Source organism: Diabrotica virgifera, chromosome 5 (genome assembly GCF_917563875.1).
Source record: "Diabrotica virgifera virgifera chromosome 5, PGI_DIABVI_V3a".
In the NCBI taxonomy this organism is placed as follows: domain Eukaryota; kingdom Metazoa; phylum Arthropoda; class Insecta; order Coleoptera; family Chrysomelidae; genus Diabrotica; species Diabrotica virgifera.
Genome location: NC_065447.1, coordinates 183,499,375 through 183,514,634, shown reverse-complemented (window position 1 = coordinate 183,514,634; position 15,260 = coordinate 183,499,375). Strand labels below are relative to the sequence as shown.

Below are 15,260 nucleotides of genomic sequence, written 5' to 3'. Positions count from 1 at the left end.
TCTCGCGCATTGACTGGCGTAATCGAAATAGAATGAAATGCAAATATTGTAAACTATTAATTTCTCAAAAAAATGAACTAATTTGAAATGAAAGTATGACTATAATATTCTATTGATTTATGCAATAATCTACACATCTATAGTGTGTCCTCGAAATATGGCATCGAACATTTTCTCAAATGCAGGAATTAATGATGCGTAGAACCATAAAATACTTCTAAGTACAGTAGGTGTTTCTAAAATATCAAAATAACGAGTAACTTTGTTATTTTTATAGAATATAGAACAGTATCTAGTACCATAACGATAATAGATCGGTACGATAAAGTTCTCGGGCGGCCCTTCCGTCCAGCGTTTTTTATCTTTCATTTGTTTATAACTATGTATATCATCAAAATCGGCTGCAAGAAACATATAGGTTATTAATATAGATGTCCGTGCTACTCAAAAAATTTGGTTTCGGCCTGGAGTAGGGATGGGAAAAAACTACCGGTTTTAACCGAAAACCGGTTTTTTTACTTCGCAATAACCGGTTTTACCGGTTGTTTTTTGTCCCGGTTATAACCGGTTTTTATTTTTAAAGGAAAAACCGGTTATTAGGGTTTTACGGTGATTAGGATTAGGTTAGGTATTATTTTGGATCCCAACCATAATTATTATTCTCAAGTAATTATTCCAAACAAAACCATAATTCAAATTTTATTTTATAAATACAGAAGCAAACTGTAAGTGCAAACTCACATCAGCCAGAAACAATTAAGTTTTATTATAATATTTTGTTGAAAATGTATTTGTAATTATAATATTTACAGAAGAAGTGATCTGGTTGAAGTAGACGCAAGCATCATCTATTTTTCACATTTGACTCTTGGAATTGAAAGTGGGTGAATGACTTTTTCTAATTACCAAAAATAATGTTCTGACTATGAATATCGAATTAACGATTACGAATAAGAATCTCCAAGGATTTCCCTACGTTTTCAAAACGATACACCCATACGGGAAATATTAAATGAGCTAAAATGTACCTATTATACAATAATATACAAACGTGTTAAAAGAAATACATGATAAATTTTTTTGATGGTAGTAAAAATAAAAGATAAATTGCACTATCCAATTTATTTTTAAGTAAAATGTTTTTGTTGATATTAATTTTTTTTCCCATTTGAAAGAGTCTGGGAAATTTTTTATAAGTTAAAATAGTTGGGTTAAATTGTATATTATTGCAATGTGTATATATTAATCTTACGCTATATTATATTTAATAATAATCAATAAATATATAATAATAATAAAATAATAAATAAATATAATAATTAATAGAATAAAATGGTTTTATTAAAAAATGTGTTTTATGTATATTGATGTTCTTTCGATAGTACTAATTTTGATGATACTGATATCGAGTATCGAGTCAAGTGTAGTATCGCAAACTAAAGTGCATTATAAATGTAACATTGTAACCTATTGGCTTAAAAAAACCGAAAACCGGTTTTTGGAAAAACCGATTTTTTTTGGCCGGTTATAACCGCCAGGTTAAACCGTAAGCAAAAAAACCGGTATAACCGAAAACCGGTGTTTTGTCAAAAACCGCTATCCCTAGCCTGGAGGGGGATGTGTCACGAGAAAAATCTTATTTCTGTGGACAATTGTTAAGTTGTAGACTCTTACGGTTGCTTTAAATGATTAGTAAATTTTACCTATCCTGGCTACTAGTATATTAGGAACGAATTTACTGCCCGTCTTCATCATTTCACCAATGCTGTAGGTCGTCAATTTCAATATTTCTGATGATATAATTGCAATAATAAATAAACCGTTTTGGGTATAACCTTTTCAAAATAAATAGTCAAATAACTGCATCGCTGAAAAGGCGAATAGGAAATCTTTCCTATACATGAGGTATTCCGTAATCTCGGTTTGTATTAAAAAAATCGTCGATTACGTTATTACGCCAACACTAATGACTTTTGCATCATACTGTATAATAACACTTATTTTTAAAGGATGACGATGGTACCATTGTAACAATTTCAAATGGTAAAATACAAGGGAAAACAAAGAAGAGTCTAGATGAACAAAAATACTATGCTTTTGAAGGGATACCTTATGCTGCACCTCCCACAGGAGATAATAGATTTAAGGTGAGTTTATCTAAAACTTATCATTTAATTTATTTAATTAACACAGTACAGCTGTGTATTATATGTATTTGTCATTTAAAAAACGTTTTTAATTATTGTCTGTGGATTGGGGTATTTCTTCTTCTTTAAGTGCCGTCTCCCAATAGGATGTTGGATATCACTATCACTACCTTTAATCTATCTACCGCTGCTCTGAAGAGCTCTATAGAACGGCAAACCAGTCCGTTGAAATCTTCAACCATGACACTCTCCTTCCTCCTCTTATCCTTCCCTGTATGATAGTATGATCAGTCTTAAGGCGCATTTAAAACAAAGTTAGCACGAACGAACGAACAAATTTGTTCGTTAACTTTATTGTATTTGTACAGCGAATCGAGCACGAACGAACGAATTCGCTCGCATTCGCACATGTTCCAACCGATGTCGGTAAGTTAGCGAATCATCAAAGGAAATCGTTGTTCAATGTAGACAGTGGATAGACGGTAGCGAACGAATTCGTTTAGTATTTACTGATTTAATTTATTTACAAACATTAGTTTGAGAGGGTTGTTTATTGTGTAGTCGTGATAACATAATTTTGCAATATGGAATAGACCAATGAAAAGATACTTCAATTAATTGAGTTAATATAGAAATGAAGAATGCCTATGAAACCCGAAATTGAAGCTATATTAATATAATAAACAGACAAACTGATTGTAACATTTCTATAGGAATGGGTTGTGATGTCTCTGAACTAAAAAAATAAATTAGCTTCTGGCATTATTTAGACGAGAAAGACAAAAAGAGGGTTCAAAGTGGTTTCCTTTTAAAAACTTAATGTTTTGATTGCATAAATTTCAACCCAAAAAGACTAATGAGGAAAGCAAATCAAATTAATTGCTAAAATTAATTAAAAGCAAATTTATTTTGATACACCAATTTTACAGTTTATTATTTGAATATAATATAGTCATAATACCAAGAGCAAGCAACTTTTTCGAGGAAGAATTTGAAGAAAGCTGGTTCTTTAATATATTATTCTCTATGCTCCCTCAAACAGCGTATAATACCTGCTACCTGGCTGCTGAAACAGATTGCGTTCATTAGTTCGAAGCACATTACAGGTACCTACCTAAATATTTTGAATTCAAAATTATTTTAAGAAGATAATTTTTTTTTGTCATTAGTCGTTAGTTGTGTCATTATTAGAAATATGAATACAAATATTTTTTCAGTAATTTATAGGCTAAAAAGTGTAACGTTTGACCTGTGTTCTTGTGCAGAATGGAAGCATTGACATGAGACCAGTTCCATTAACACATTTGAAGTGTTTGAAATGTGGTGCCTAGGTCGAATGCTTAGAATATCATGGTCGGACAGAGTCATAAATGATTAAGTACTAAGAAGAGCGGGTTTACGGGATAGGGAACTTTTTAATTATGTTGAAAATAAGAAAACTGCATACTTGAGGCACATATAACGAGAGCAACTGATACTCGACGGAAAGATAGAGGGTAAGAGGTGTCTGGGAAAAAGATGTCATGGCTACGTAATCGCCACCGACAAGAATCCATGGCTATGAAATGCTTTGCTGCTAAAAACAGTAATATTTTATAAACAAGACAATGTACGGTGGACGCTTACGCAGAAATGCACAGCATGTTAAGAAGAAGAAGAAATATGAATTTTTAATTGCTAGACATTTTTGGGCGTTTTATTTATCTCAAACTTTAGTTGATGATGCCAGTTTCAAATAAAATATTAATAAATAAAACTTATCGTCAAAATTTGCAACAAAATAATAAAAAATACCTGGATAAATTATTTTTGAGTCTGGAAATAATTTTTAAATTATTTTAATTATTAAAATCAAATTTTTTAAATTAAATAATTATAGAATAGAGACAGGACAAAATGAAATTATTGAAGTCGTATCAAAATTTATACTTATATTTCTGAATATGACATATTTTTTTCCTTACAGAACACACATTGCATTTTATAAGCTATTATTGTATTAAAATTAACCCAATAAGAAACACGACAACAAACTTAAACACAATGTGTGACTTCCCCATCCTAAATACATCTGCGGGTAATATGCACTCCCGATCATCAACGAATGCGAACGTTCGCTTCAATGTAAATGGTCATACTTTGTAGCGAACGAATGACCAAGCGAACACCTACGAATTCATTCCTTTGTTTGTTCGTTTGCGTTCACTTTGATTTAAATCCGCCTTTAGCAATTCATATCGCTGTCCCCTCATTACGTGTCCCAGATATTGTAACTTTCTTATTTTTATTGTGTTTATAATTTCGTATTCTTTGTCGATTTCTCGCAATACTTTCGTGTTATTTTTTTTGTATCCATGCTATTCTAAGCACCTCCTGTAACATCATATTTCAAAGGACTGTAGCTTATTTATGTGTTCTTGCTTCAATGTCCAGCTTGTAATTCCATATTGCAGTATTGAAAACACGTAACATCTCAGCGCCCTTACCTTTAGTTCTAATCTAAAGTCTTTGTTGCAGAAAATTGTTTTCATTTTTACAAATGCATTTCTTGCTATTTCTATCCTAGCCCTTATTTATATTGTTTGGGGTATTTATATTATGTTAATTTTAGGCTCCACAAAAAGTAGACGACTGGGATGGAGTTCTAGCAACTAAAAGAAACGAAAAAGCTTGCTTACAAATCATTGCAGTTATTCCACAGGGATCTGAGGACTGTCTATATCTGAACGTATATACTCCTGCGGTAAGATGAATCGGTTACTTATTATTATAATAAAACAATTAATATAACTGGAGATCTTTCGGAAGCTAGTCTGGGGGTAAGAGCGGCAAATTTTTTTGCATCTTTTTTGTGGTCCCAAAATAACATTCTCAGCAAAATTAAGCTTATGCGTCTCGTTTTTAGAGATCAGATCTCTGAAGACTGGACTATTATAGTATTTTCTTAAGAATGTAGGTGCCAAATTTAATTGCAATGCTTTTTAAATGCATTTATTTTTTTTCAAATCCAGATAAAACTAGTTAGAGTTTTTGAAACATTTAAACGTAGAATAAAATATTACGTTATTATCGAGGGCCGTAAGTCCCTGAATACCTCTATAATGTTTATTTGAATAAGTTACAGGGGTGACAAGAAGGAGAAAATTGGGTGCGATTTTGAGTTCCAAATATCTTATTCAAAAGAAACCTTTTGTTCATTTTAAGGGACTCTGGGCCCTCGGTAATAATGCAGTCGTTCAATCTGCGTTTAAATTTTTATAAAAAATATTTATTAGTTTTTTCAGGATTCGAAAAAATAATGCATTAATAAAGCATTGCAAGCAAATTTTGGGTCAATGCTCTTGTATTGACAACAGGCTTATAGACCTTAACTCTGTATTTAATGTATTATTTAATTCTCGAGTTTTATTACTTCTACTAATAGACTGAAAATGTATTTTAGGATTTAAAAAGCAGCAACAGTCAATCTCTACCGGTCCTTGTATGGTTCTATGGTGGTTCATATCAGACCGGTTCAACAGCAGATGTTAAACCAGTTTATTTCATGGACTATGAGGTTATACTTGTAACTGTCAACTATAGACTGGGGGTATTTGGTAAGATTTAAAAAATGTGTAAATTTAATTAAATACTAGTGATTATGCCCGTCGGGAAGTGAAGTGGGTTCCAATCAGTTGCCATTTACTGCCTCTCCGTTCCTTTTTCCAAAGTTTGTCATCAACTTACTAACTTTCAAAAGAACTAAAAATTAAATTTTTAAAATAATTATCGTCTTGCATATAAATCAAGTAAATAAAAAGTAACATAAATCTTTAAAATATTTTTCTTAATAAAGTAACCACTATTTGTGTAAATTTTGCGAAAAATTTAATTAGGTAGGCACTGATGGCGCAGTAAATATTTTGTGTCACGATATTTGAATGGTAAACGTAAAACGAGACGTAAAATAGATGGAAGAGTCAATTATCAGTTATTCACGTTAAAGGATACTCCGTTATACAACGAACATGGACATATTCGTTGATACAAATGTAAGCATTTCGTTTGCAAAAGCAATATATTTCTACTTACCTTTTCAAAATTCAAAAATAATTATTTATCTTTTAGGATTTTTATCGACCGGTGACGATGTGGCTAGTGGAAATTGGGGTTTGAAAGATCAACGTTTTGCTTTACAATGGGTGAAGAAAAACATAGATCAGTTCGGTGGTGATCCAAATAAAGTAACTATAGGAGGACAAAACGCTGGTGCAAGTTCAGTTGGTTACCATATGTTGACAGATACTCATCGAAACATTAGAAAAGGTAAGGAAACTATGATTTTCGTCTATAATTTCTAAAGAAGAGTTTTAGGTTTACATTTAATACAGTAAAAATGGTAAAAAATAACCAATAAATGTTATCGATTAACCGACACGTAAATAAGTGATTTTAAAATACGTCATATTCAATTTCTTTTTTATCAATTTTTTATTGTTTTTATGCGTATTTTTAAGGGTGTGGATTTTACGGCCCTTCTAATTTAGGGTCTGTTTTTCGTTCTCGTCCACAAAACTCCCAAAAATTTTAAAAATATAAGTCTAACCTTTACTACTTATGATATTACTGCTCGTTTCCTTTCCAACGCATGTTTAATTTTGAAAATCGGTTATACCGTTCAAAAGTTACCGAGCTCAGAAATTTTATTCAATTTTTATGGGGAAAAATGTTTGTATGTGTGTATGTGTGTATGTTTGTGGAAAAGTTACACCCAAGTTTCCTATGGAAAAAAAGTTTTTCAAGCTCAATAATTCCTGTAATACCTTCAGTTATCATACTTGACCTTGGATGTATCAGATACTACTTGTCAGTGTGTTTCAAACTCATGTTTAGTGATCAAAATCGGTTAAGCCGTTTCGAAGTTTTTAAGCTCCAAAATATAATCTATTTAACCATTATCGCCTAAACGGTTTATGTAGCTGTAGTGGTTACGACGCTAAATTTCCTAGAACAATCCTAGTTCATTTACCGGCCAGCCCAATATTTTTTTTCAATCTATTTCGAATAGAAAAAAATATCTAGTGTACATTCGATTGACAGTAGATCATCTGGGAGATAATGCGAGAAAGGCGACCATTTATAACGCTTAACGTGGAATAGAGAAACATTATATTCAACTTCATACATTTTATTTATAAATAACTTTGAAAAGCTCCTGATACAAGAATAAAAAACCGCTAAACGCAATAAAAATGAGTGGCGCATACAATATTCCAGCTACAAAAGAACTGATATGAATATTACGTTGTGCAAAAATGTATTTCCATTTTGATGGAAAATGAAATTCTAGTTTAATTTTAAAAGATTTTTCCATAGTATTTGCTAAATTTGAAGTAAATCGAGCCACACAAGAGCTTCAAAAATAAATACAAACTGTATCAAAGTTACTCTTTCGTGGAGCGTTTCACTTCAAATTTAGCAAATATTATGGAAACATCTTTTAAAATAAAACTAGAATTTTATTTTCCATCAAAATGAAATACTTATTTTTCTAACTAGTGCGGAAAGTGATACTTTCACGCACGAGACTGCCGTTGACCCGAACAACGCGATAGCGGATTTCGGGCAAGCAGTCGAGTGCGGGGAAGACACTTTCCGCATCAGTTAGTAACAATATTTTTTCTAGGGCCTTACGTTTGGAAAAAAGCCACAAAAAATAGAGTTAAATCAATTTATATTTAGAAATGAAAATACACAAATTAATTCTTTGACAAGGTTGTCAAAACCAAACTTTCAATATAATGGGTTACCACGACGACGATATTGGTTTCCGTGACGACGATTCAAAACCATTGTAATTGTCTACTGATCTGACTTTTAAATATTATGTCAAAATAATTTTATTTTATCGAATTATCAGTAGTAATTGCACAAGAGCTCTGAAATTATTGAACTTTTCCCGAGTGACACTTTGACAGTTTTAATTTCACGAGCCGAAGGCGAGTGAATTTATGTCAAAGTGTCACGAGAGCAAAAATTCTATATTAATTTCAGAGGTCGAGTGCAATTTGTTGCGATTATTTCATGACTAAACCTGTTCAAAACCAAAACTTTATTGTAATTTATTTATATAAGTACCATTAAACACACAGTTTTTATAAATATTTGACGATTGAAAGTCATCACTTTTATAATTTTTAAAACATTAATTGTCATTAATGTCACTGAATGTATTTTTTCGTAGCAACGAAGGGCATCTGACGTAATATACTTGACGACGGGAGATTATCAAAAATTATCGATTTAATTCAGATTTCTGTAGCTTTCTATTGGTCAAAATCTCCTATGAATGAAATAATCAGTAGTAATTGCACAAGAGCTCTAACATTATTGAATTTTTCCCGAGTGACACGTTGACAGTTTTAATTTATGTCTGAAGTGTCACGAGGGCAAAAATTCTATATTAATTTTAGAGATCGAGTGCAATTTGTTGCGATTATTTCATGAATAAAACTGTTCAAAACCAAAATTTTATTGTAATTTATTTATGTAAGTACAAATTAGTACAATTAGGGCCGATTGTTCGAACGCTAATCAACAATGATCACTATCAAATATTTAATTACTGTCACTGTCAATGTCAACTTTGGTTGGGTTGCTGAAAACCTAATTGATTATAATTATGAGATTAGTTAATCAATTAACATTATTAACATAATTGATTAACTAATTTCATAATTGTAATAAATAATTATGTTTTCAGCAACAAAATCAAAGTATACATTGACAGTTGTGACAGTTATTAAATACTTGATAATGATCATTTTTGATTAGCGTTCGAACAACCGGCCCTAAAACAAACAGTTTTTATAAATATTTATTTGACGGTTGAAAGTCATCACTTTTATAATTTTTAAAACATTAATTGTCATTAATGTCACTGAATGTATTTTTTCGTAGCAAAGAAGGGCATCTGGCGTAATATACTTGACGACGGGAAATTATCAAAAATTATCAGTCTAATTTAGATTTCTGTAGCTTTCTATTGGTCAGAATCTCCTATGAATGAAATAATCAGTAGTAATTGCACAAGAGCTCTAAAATTCTATATTAATTTTAGAGATCGAGTGCAAATTGTTGCGATTATTTCATGAACAAAACTGTTCAAAACCAAAATTTTATTGTAGTTTATTTATATAAGTACAGATTAATACAATTAAACACACAGTTGTTATAAAAATTTGACGGTGGACAGTCATCACTTTTATAATTTTTAAAATATTAATTGTCATTAATGTCACTGAATCTATTTTTTCGTAGCAACGAAGGGCATCTGGCGTAATATACTTGACGACGGGAAATTATCAAAAAATTATCGGGTATAATATTACAAGAGAGTGAGAATAAATTGAAAATAATGCGACAGTTTTCGAAAATTTGTTGCCTGGCAATAGACACGAGAGCCCGCAGGGCTCCAGTGGCTATTGCCTCCATATTCGGGCAAGCAGTCGAGTGCGGGGAAGACACTTTCCGCATCAGTTAGTAACAATATTTTTTCTAGGGCCTTACGTTTGGAAAAAAGCCACAAAAAATAGAGTTAAATCAATTTTTATTTAGAAATGAAAATACACAAATTAATTCTTTGACAAGGTTGTCAAAACCAAACTTTCAATATAATGGGTTACCACGACGACGATATTGGTTTCCGTGACGACGATTCAAAACCATTGTAATTGTCTACTGATCTGACTTTTAAATATTATGTCAAAATAATTTTATTTTATCGAATTATTAGTAGTAATTGCACAAGAGCTCTGAAATTATTGAACTTTTCCCGAGTGACACTTTGACAGTTTTAATTTCACGAGCCGAAGGCGAGTGAATTTATGTCAAAGTGTCACGAGAGCAAAAATTCTATATTAATTTCAGAGGTCGAGTGCAATTTGTTGCGATTATTTCATGACTAAACCTGTTCAAAACCAAAACTTTATTGTAATTTATTTATATAAGTACCATTAAACACACAGTTTTTATAAATATTTGACGATTGAAAGTCATCACTTTTATAATTTTTAAAACATTAATTGTCATTAATGTCACTGAATGTATTTTTTCGTAGCAACGAAGGGCATCTGACGTAATATACTTGACGACGGGAGATTATCAAAAATTATCGATTTAATTTAGATTTCTGTAGCTTTCTATTGGTCAGAATCTCCTATGAATGAAATAATCAGTAGTAATTGCACAAGAGCTCTAACATTATTGAATTTTTCCCGAGTGACACGTTGACAGTTTTAATTTATGTCTGAAGTGTCACGAGGGCAAAAATTCTATATTAATTTTAGAGATCGAGTGCAATTTGTTGCGATTATTTCATGAATAAAACTGTTCAAAACCAAAATTTTATTGTAATTTATTTATGTAAGTACAAATTAGTACAATTAGGGCCGATTGTTCGAACGCTAATCAACAATGATCACTATCAAATATTTAATTACTGTCACTGTCAATGTCAACTTTGGTTGGGTTGCTGAAAACCTAATTGATTATAATTATGAGATTAGTTAATCAATTAACATTATTAACATAATTGATTAACTAATTTCATAATTGTAATAAATAATTATGTTTTCAGCAACAAAATCAAAGTATACATTGACAGTTGTGACAGTTATTAAATACTTGATAATGATCATTTTTGATTAGCGTTCGAACAACCGGCCCTAAAACAAACAGTTTTTATAAATATTTATTTGACGGTTGAAAGTCATCACTTTTATAATTTTTAAAACATTAATTGTCATTAATGTCACTGAATGTATTTTTTCGTAGCAAAGAAGGGCATCTGGCGTAATATACTTGACGACGGGAAATTATCAAAAATTATCAGTCTAATTTAGATTTCTGTAGCTTTCTATTGGTCAGAATCTCCTATGAATGAAATAATCAGTAGTAATTGCACAAGAGCTCTAAAATTCTATATTAATTTTAGAGATCGAGTGCAAATTGTTGCGATTATTTCATGAACAAAACTGTTCAAAACCAAAATTTTATTGTAGTTTATTTATATAAGTACAGATTAATACAATTAAACACACAGTTGTTATAAAAATTTGACGGTGGAAAGTCATCACTTTTATAATTTTTAAAACATTAATTGTCATTAATGTCACTGAATCTATTTTTTCGTAGCAACGAAGGGCATCTGGCGTAATATACTTGACGACGGGAAATTATCAAAAAATTATCGGGTATAATATTACAAGAGAGTGAGAATAAATTGAAAATAATGCGACAGTTTTCGAAAATTTGTTGCCTGGCAATAGACACGAGAGCCCGCAGGGCTCCAGTGGCTATTGCCCAATGACAACAAATTTGAGTAAAAATGAAGCATTATTTCCTTATTTATTCTTACTGTCGTGTGATATTCGTAAGATTATTTTTTAATACGTGTATTATGGATATTTTCTTAAATGTGACAGTTGTCAAAACTAGGATACTGGTTGCCATTAAACAGAAACAATCTACTTAAAAAATTCTATCGGTAGTTTTCTACAGTAAATAATTCTCAGTACCTATAATTTTAATCTGATTGGACAGAATTAAACACGTGATCAAATATCTTACTATACGATTGGAAGTTAAAATCATCCAAAAATAATTAGCTTAATTTAGATTTCTGTAGCTTTTTATTGGTCAGAATCTCGTAGGAATGAAATAATCAATAGTAATTGCACAAGAGCTCTAAAATTCTATATTCATTTTAGAGATCGAGTGCAATTTGTTGCGATTATTTCATGAATAAAACTGTTCAGAACCAAAATTTTATTGAAATTTATATATGTAAGTACTTCTTCTTCTTCTTATGCAATCCACTAATGGATGTTCGCCATCACGTTTGACCATTTTTCTCTATCCCTTGCAGTATGTATTAGGCTCCTATGTTTTTTAGTCCTGTCCATTGTTTGACATTACGGAGCCATGACATTTTCTTCCTGCCCACTCCTCTTCTTCCTTCGATCTTTCCTTCAATTAAGGTTTGCAGAAACTGGTATCTTTCATTTCTAATTAGGTGCCCCAGGTATGCCGTTTTCTCTGTTTAATTGTGCACATCAGTTGTCGTTCTGTACCAGTTCTTCTCAGGATTTCTTCATTAATTATTCTTGCGGACCAGGCAACTTTAAGGATTCGTCGATAGATCCACATCTCAAATGCCTCTAGCTTATTGTAAGTACAAAATACAATTAAACAAACAGTTGTTATAAATATTAATTTGACGGTTGAAAGTCATCACTTTTATAATTTTTAAAACATTAATTGTCATTAATGTTACTGAATGTATTTTTTCGTAGCAACGACGGGAATCTGACGTAATATACTTGACGACGGGAAATTATCAAAAATTATCGATTTAATTTAGATTTCTGTAGCTTTCTATTGGTCAGAATCTCCTATGAATGAAATAATCAGTAGTAATTGCACAAGAGTTCTAAAATTATTGAATTTTTCCCGAGTGACACTTTGACAGTTTTAATTTCACGAGCGAAGGCGAGTAAAAAAAATTAAATTGTAATTAAATTTTATTGTAATTTATTTATGTAAGTACAATTAAACACACAGTTGTTATAAATACCTATTTGACGGTTGAAAGTCATCACTTTTATAATTTTTAAAACAATAATTGTAATTAATGTCACTGAATGTATTTTTCGTAGCAACGAAGGGCATGTGACGTAATATACTTGACGACGGGAAATTATTAAAAATTATCAATTTAATTTAGATTTCTGTTGCTTTCTATTGGTCAGAATCTCCTATGAATGAAATAATCGCTCTAATTTCATTAAAACATGAACACAATAAGATACATTTGAAATGGATTGGTAAATAATATCTAAATATTAGTTTACTTCATGTATTATTAGTATATTATTCAACGAGTATGTACTGATGGCTATTACTCACGATGATGAAGTTTGCGACACGAGCCATTACATGCGAGTAGAATACTATACTTTTTCTACGACTTTTTTTTATTTTAATTAGTAAAAAATTTAATTATCAACTACTCGAGATTTAAATTATAATAATTTACAGAAATACCTAAAGACTATTTACCCCTAGGACATGGCTGAATAATTGGTTGCCTACTATTACTAAATTCTTATTTATTGTAAAAATACAACTAGAAATAGTCAATATAAGTTCTATTCGTTTCCGAAAAATTATAAGCTTAAATTTGTACCTACTGTCAGTGAATCTAATAAATAGGAAATGGCTGTTGTCTGTGGACGTATTTCATAATATATAGTTATAATGTATATTTACATTTAACTATATATAATATAATAATATATAACTATACATAATATGTTATAACATATTTAACACAATATAACTTGAAAAACAAACAAAATATTAGTTGTAAATTCCAATTAACATAAACAAAATCCGCTAATGTCACTGTCACTAAATTAAAAGATAAACGTCAAAATTTTTAGTAAACAAGATATAAACGTACAAAATATACTGACATTGTTTCAGTTAAAATTCCTTTAAAAATTTTTCGAAGTTAATTATTGGTATAAATTACAATAATTATTGTATTAAATAAACAAGTTTAAGTAATTTTATTTGCAGTTTATATACGATTAATATTAAAAGTGGCATGCGCCACTTGAATCTAACTTCAGCCCGTGAGTAATGACCCGTGAGTAATGAATTATTACTCACGGGTACAGTAATGGGCGCTATTATCTATGAAAAAATAGCGAATAATGAGCATGTTATTAAACGGTCGTAGAAAAAATATATTATAATGCCATATTACAAGGTATTTTACTTTCAACGCTCGCCGTGCGGAAAAGTGCAACTTTCGGAAACGAAATGCGTGCGTGAAAGTGGCTCTTTTAGCACGGCCGTAGAAATAGTTATTTATGTACCAAGTCAGTAAAGTGACTCTTTATCGAACGAGTCTGATATTATGAGCCGAACGAGTCTGATATTATGAGCCGAGCGAGCCTAGCGAGCGAGGCGAACAGACGAGTTCGATAAAAGGTCTGTACTGACTTAGTGCATACAAAATTTTATCGCCATTCATAAAAAACCATAACACCTGCTTAATTACATCCTAATGAAAAAATAGTGTGTGTACTTGGTACGCACGTAAGACGTTATACTTCTATTATTACGTTTTCAACGAAATAAATATATTTTAAACAGTTAATCGTATATTAATTTAAATATTAAACAAATTAATTGATGGATTCGACCGTTACTTGATGGAAGTTCATTTTATCTAACAATAAAAAACTGAAAACGTTTGTTTTCTATACTTCCACAAAATTTATTATATCTAAGTGACTACAGCTGTTTCGGCGGAGTGCCTTTCTCAAGTAATATAGTTTACAATGTGTTTGCCTTTTTAATCTTCAACTGAAGAGGTTGAGGAGTGGGGAGCTGTTTGTCTCGAGTTGGTCATTCAGAATTATATCTGTATTTTTCAGTTTATTAATTTCCATAGATTCTAAAAAAGATAGCTTAAGGCCTTTATTTTGAATATGTAGAATTTTAAACTCTTCATTGAAAGAATGATTATGATCTAGAAGGTGAAGTGCGTATGTAGAAGTGTCTGTTTTTCTATTGTTGAATGCCCTTTTGTGTTCTGCTATCCGTTTGTCAAAAGTTCTGCCAGTTTGACCGATGTACGTTTTCGGACAGTCACCACAAGTTAGTTTGTACACACCACTCTGTAGTTGCTTTCTCTTTCGGCTTTTATTGTTCTTAATATATTTGCTTAAGTTGTTGTTAGTTCTGAAAGCTGGTGTTATTCCTTTCTTTTTTATGTATCTGGCTATTGTTGTTGTTATCTTGCCAGTATATGTGAGAGAGCAGAAGGTACTGGGTTCTTTCTGTGGTGGTGGATACAATAATTTCAGGGCTTTCTTATGGAGTTTTTGGTTTAAAATTTTGTTAACTGTTTGTTCGTTATAGCCGTTGTTTACTGCTATTTGTTTAATGATGTTTAGTTCTATTTCGAAGTTATTTTTTGTCATGGGAATTTCTGTCAGTCTATGTATCATGCTATGGTAGGCTGCTAATTTGTGTTGTGTAGGATGGGATGATGAATTG

The 15,260-nt window shown here is 31.0% G+C and overlaps 1 protein-coding gene across 1 annotated transcript in view; it reads left to right on the top strand.

The window, feature by feature from the left end:
* Positions 1-15,260, top strand: part of LOC114333149 (venom carboxylesterase-6-like) — a 92,073-nt gene that overhangs the window by 30,378 nt on the left and 46,435 nt on the right. The window contains exons 2-5 of the mRNA XM_028282975.2: positions 2,010-2,147; positions 4,759-4,890; positions 5,590-5,743; positions 6,255-6,452. Coding sequence (XP_028138776.1) covers positions 2,010-2,147; positions 4,759-4,890; positions 5,590-5,743; positions 6,255-6,452 — 622 coding nt within the window. The remainder of the gene's footprint in view (positions 1-2,009; positions 2,148-4,758; positions 4,891-5,589; positions 5,744-6,254; positions 6,453-15,260) is intronic.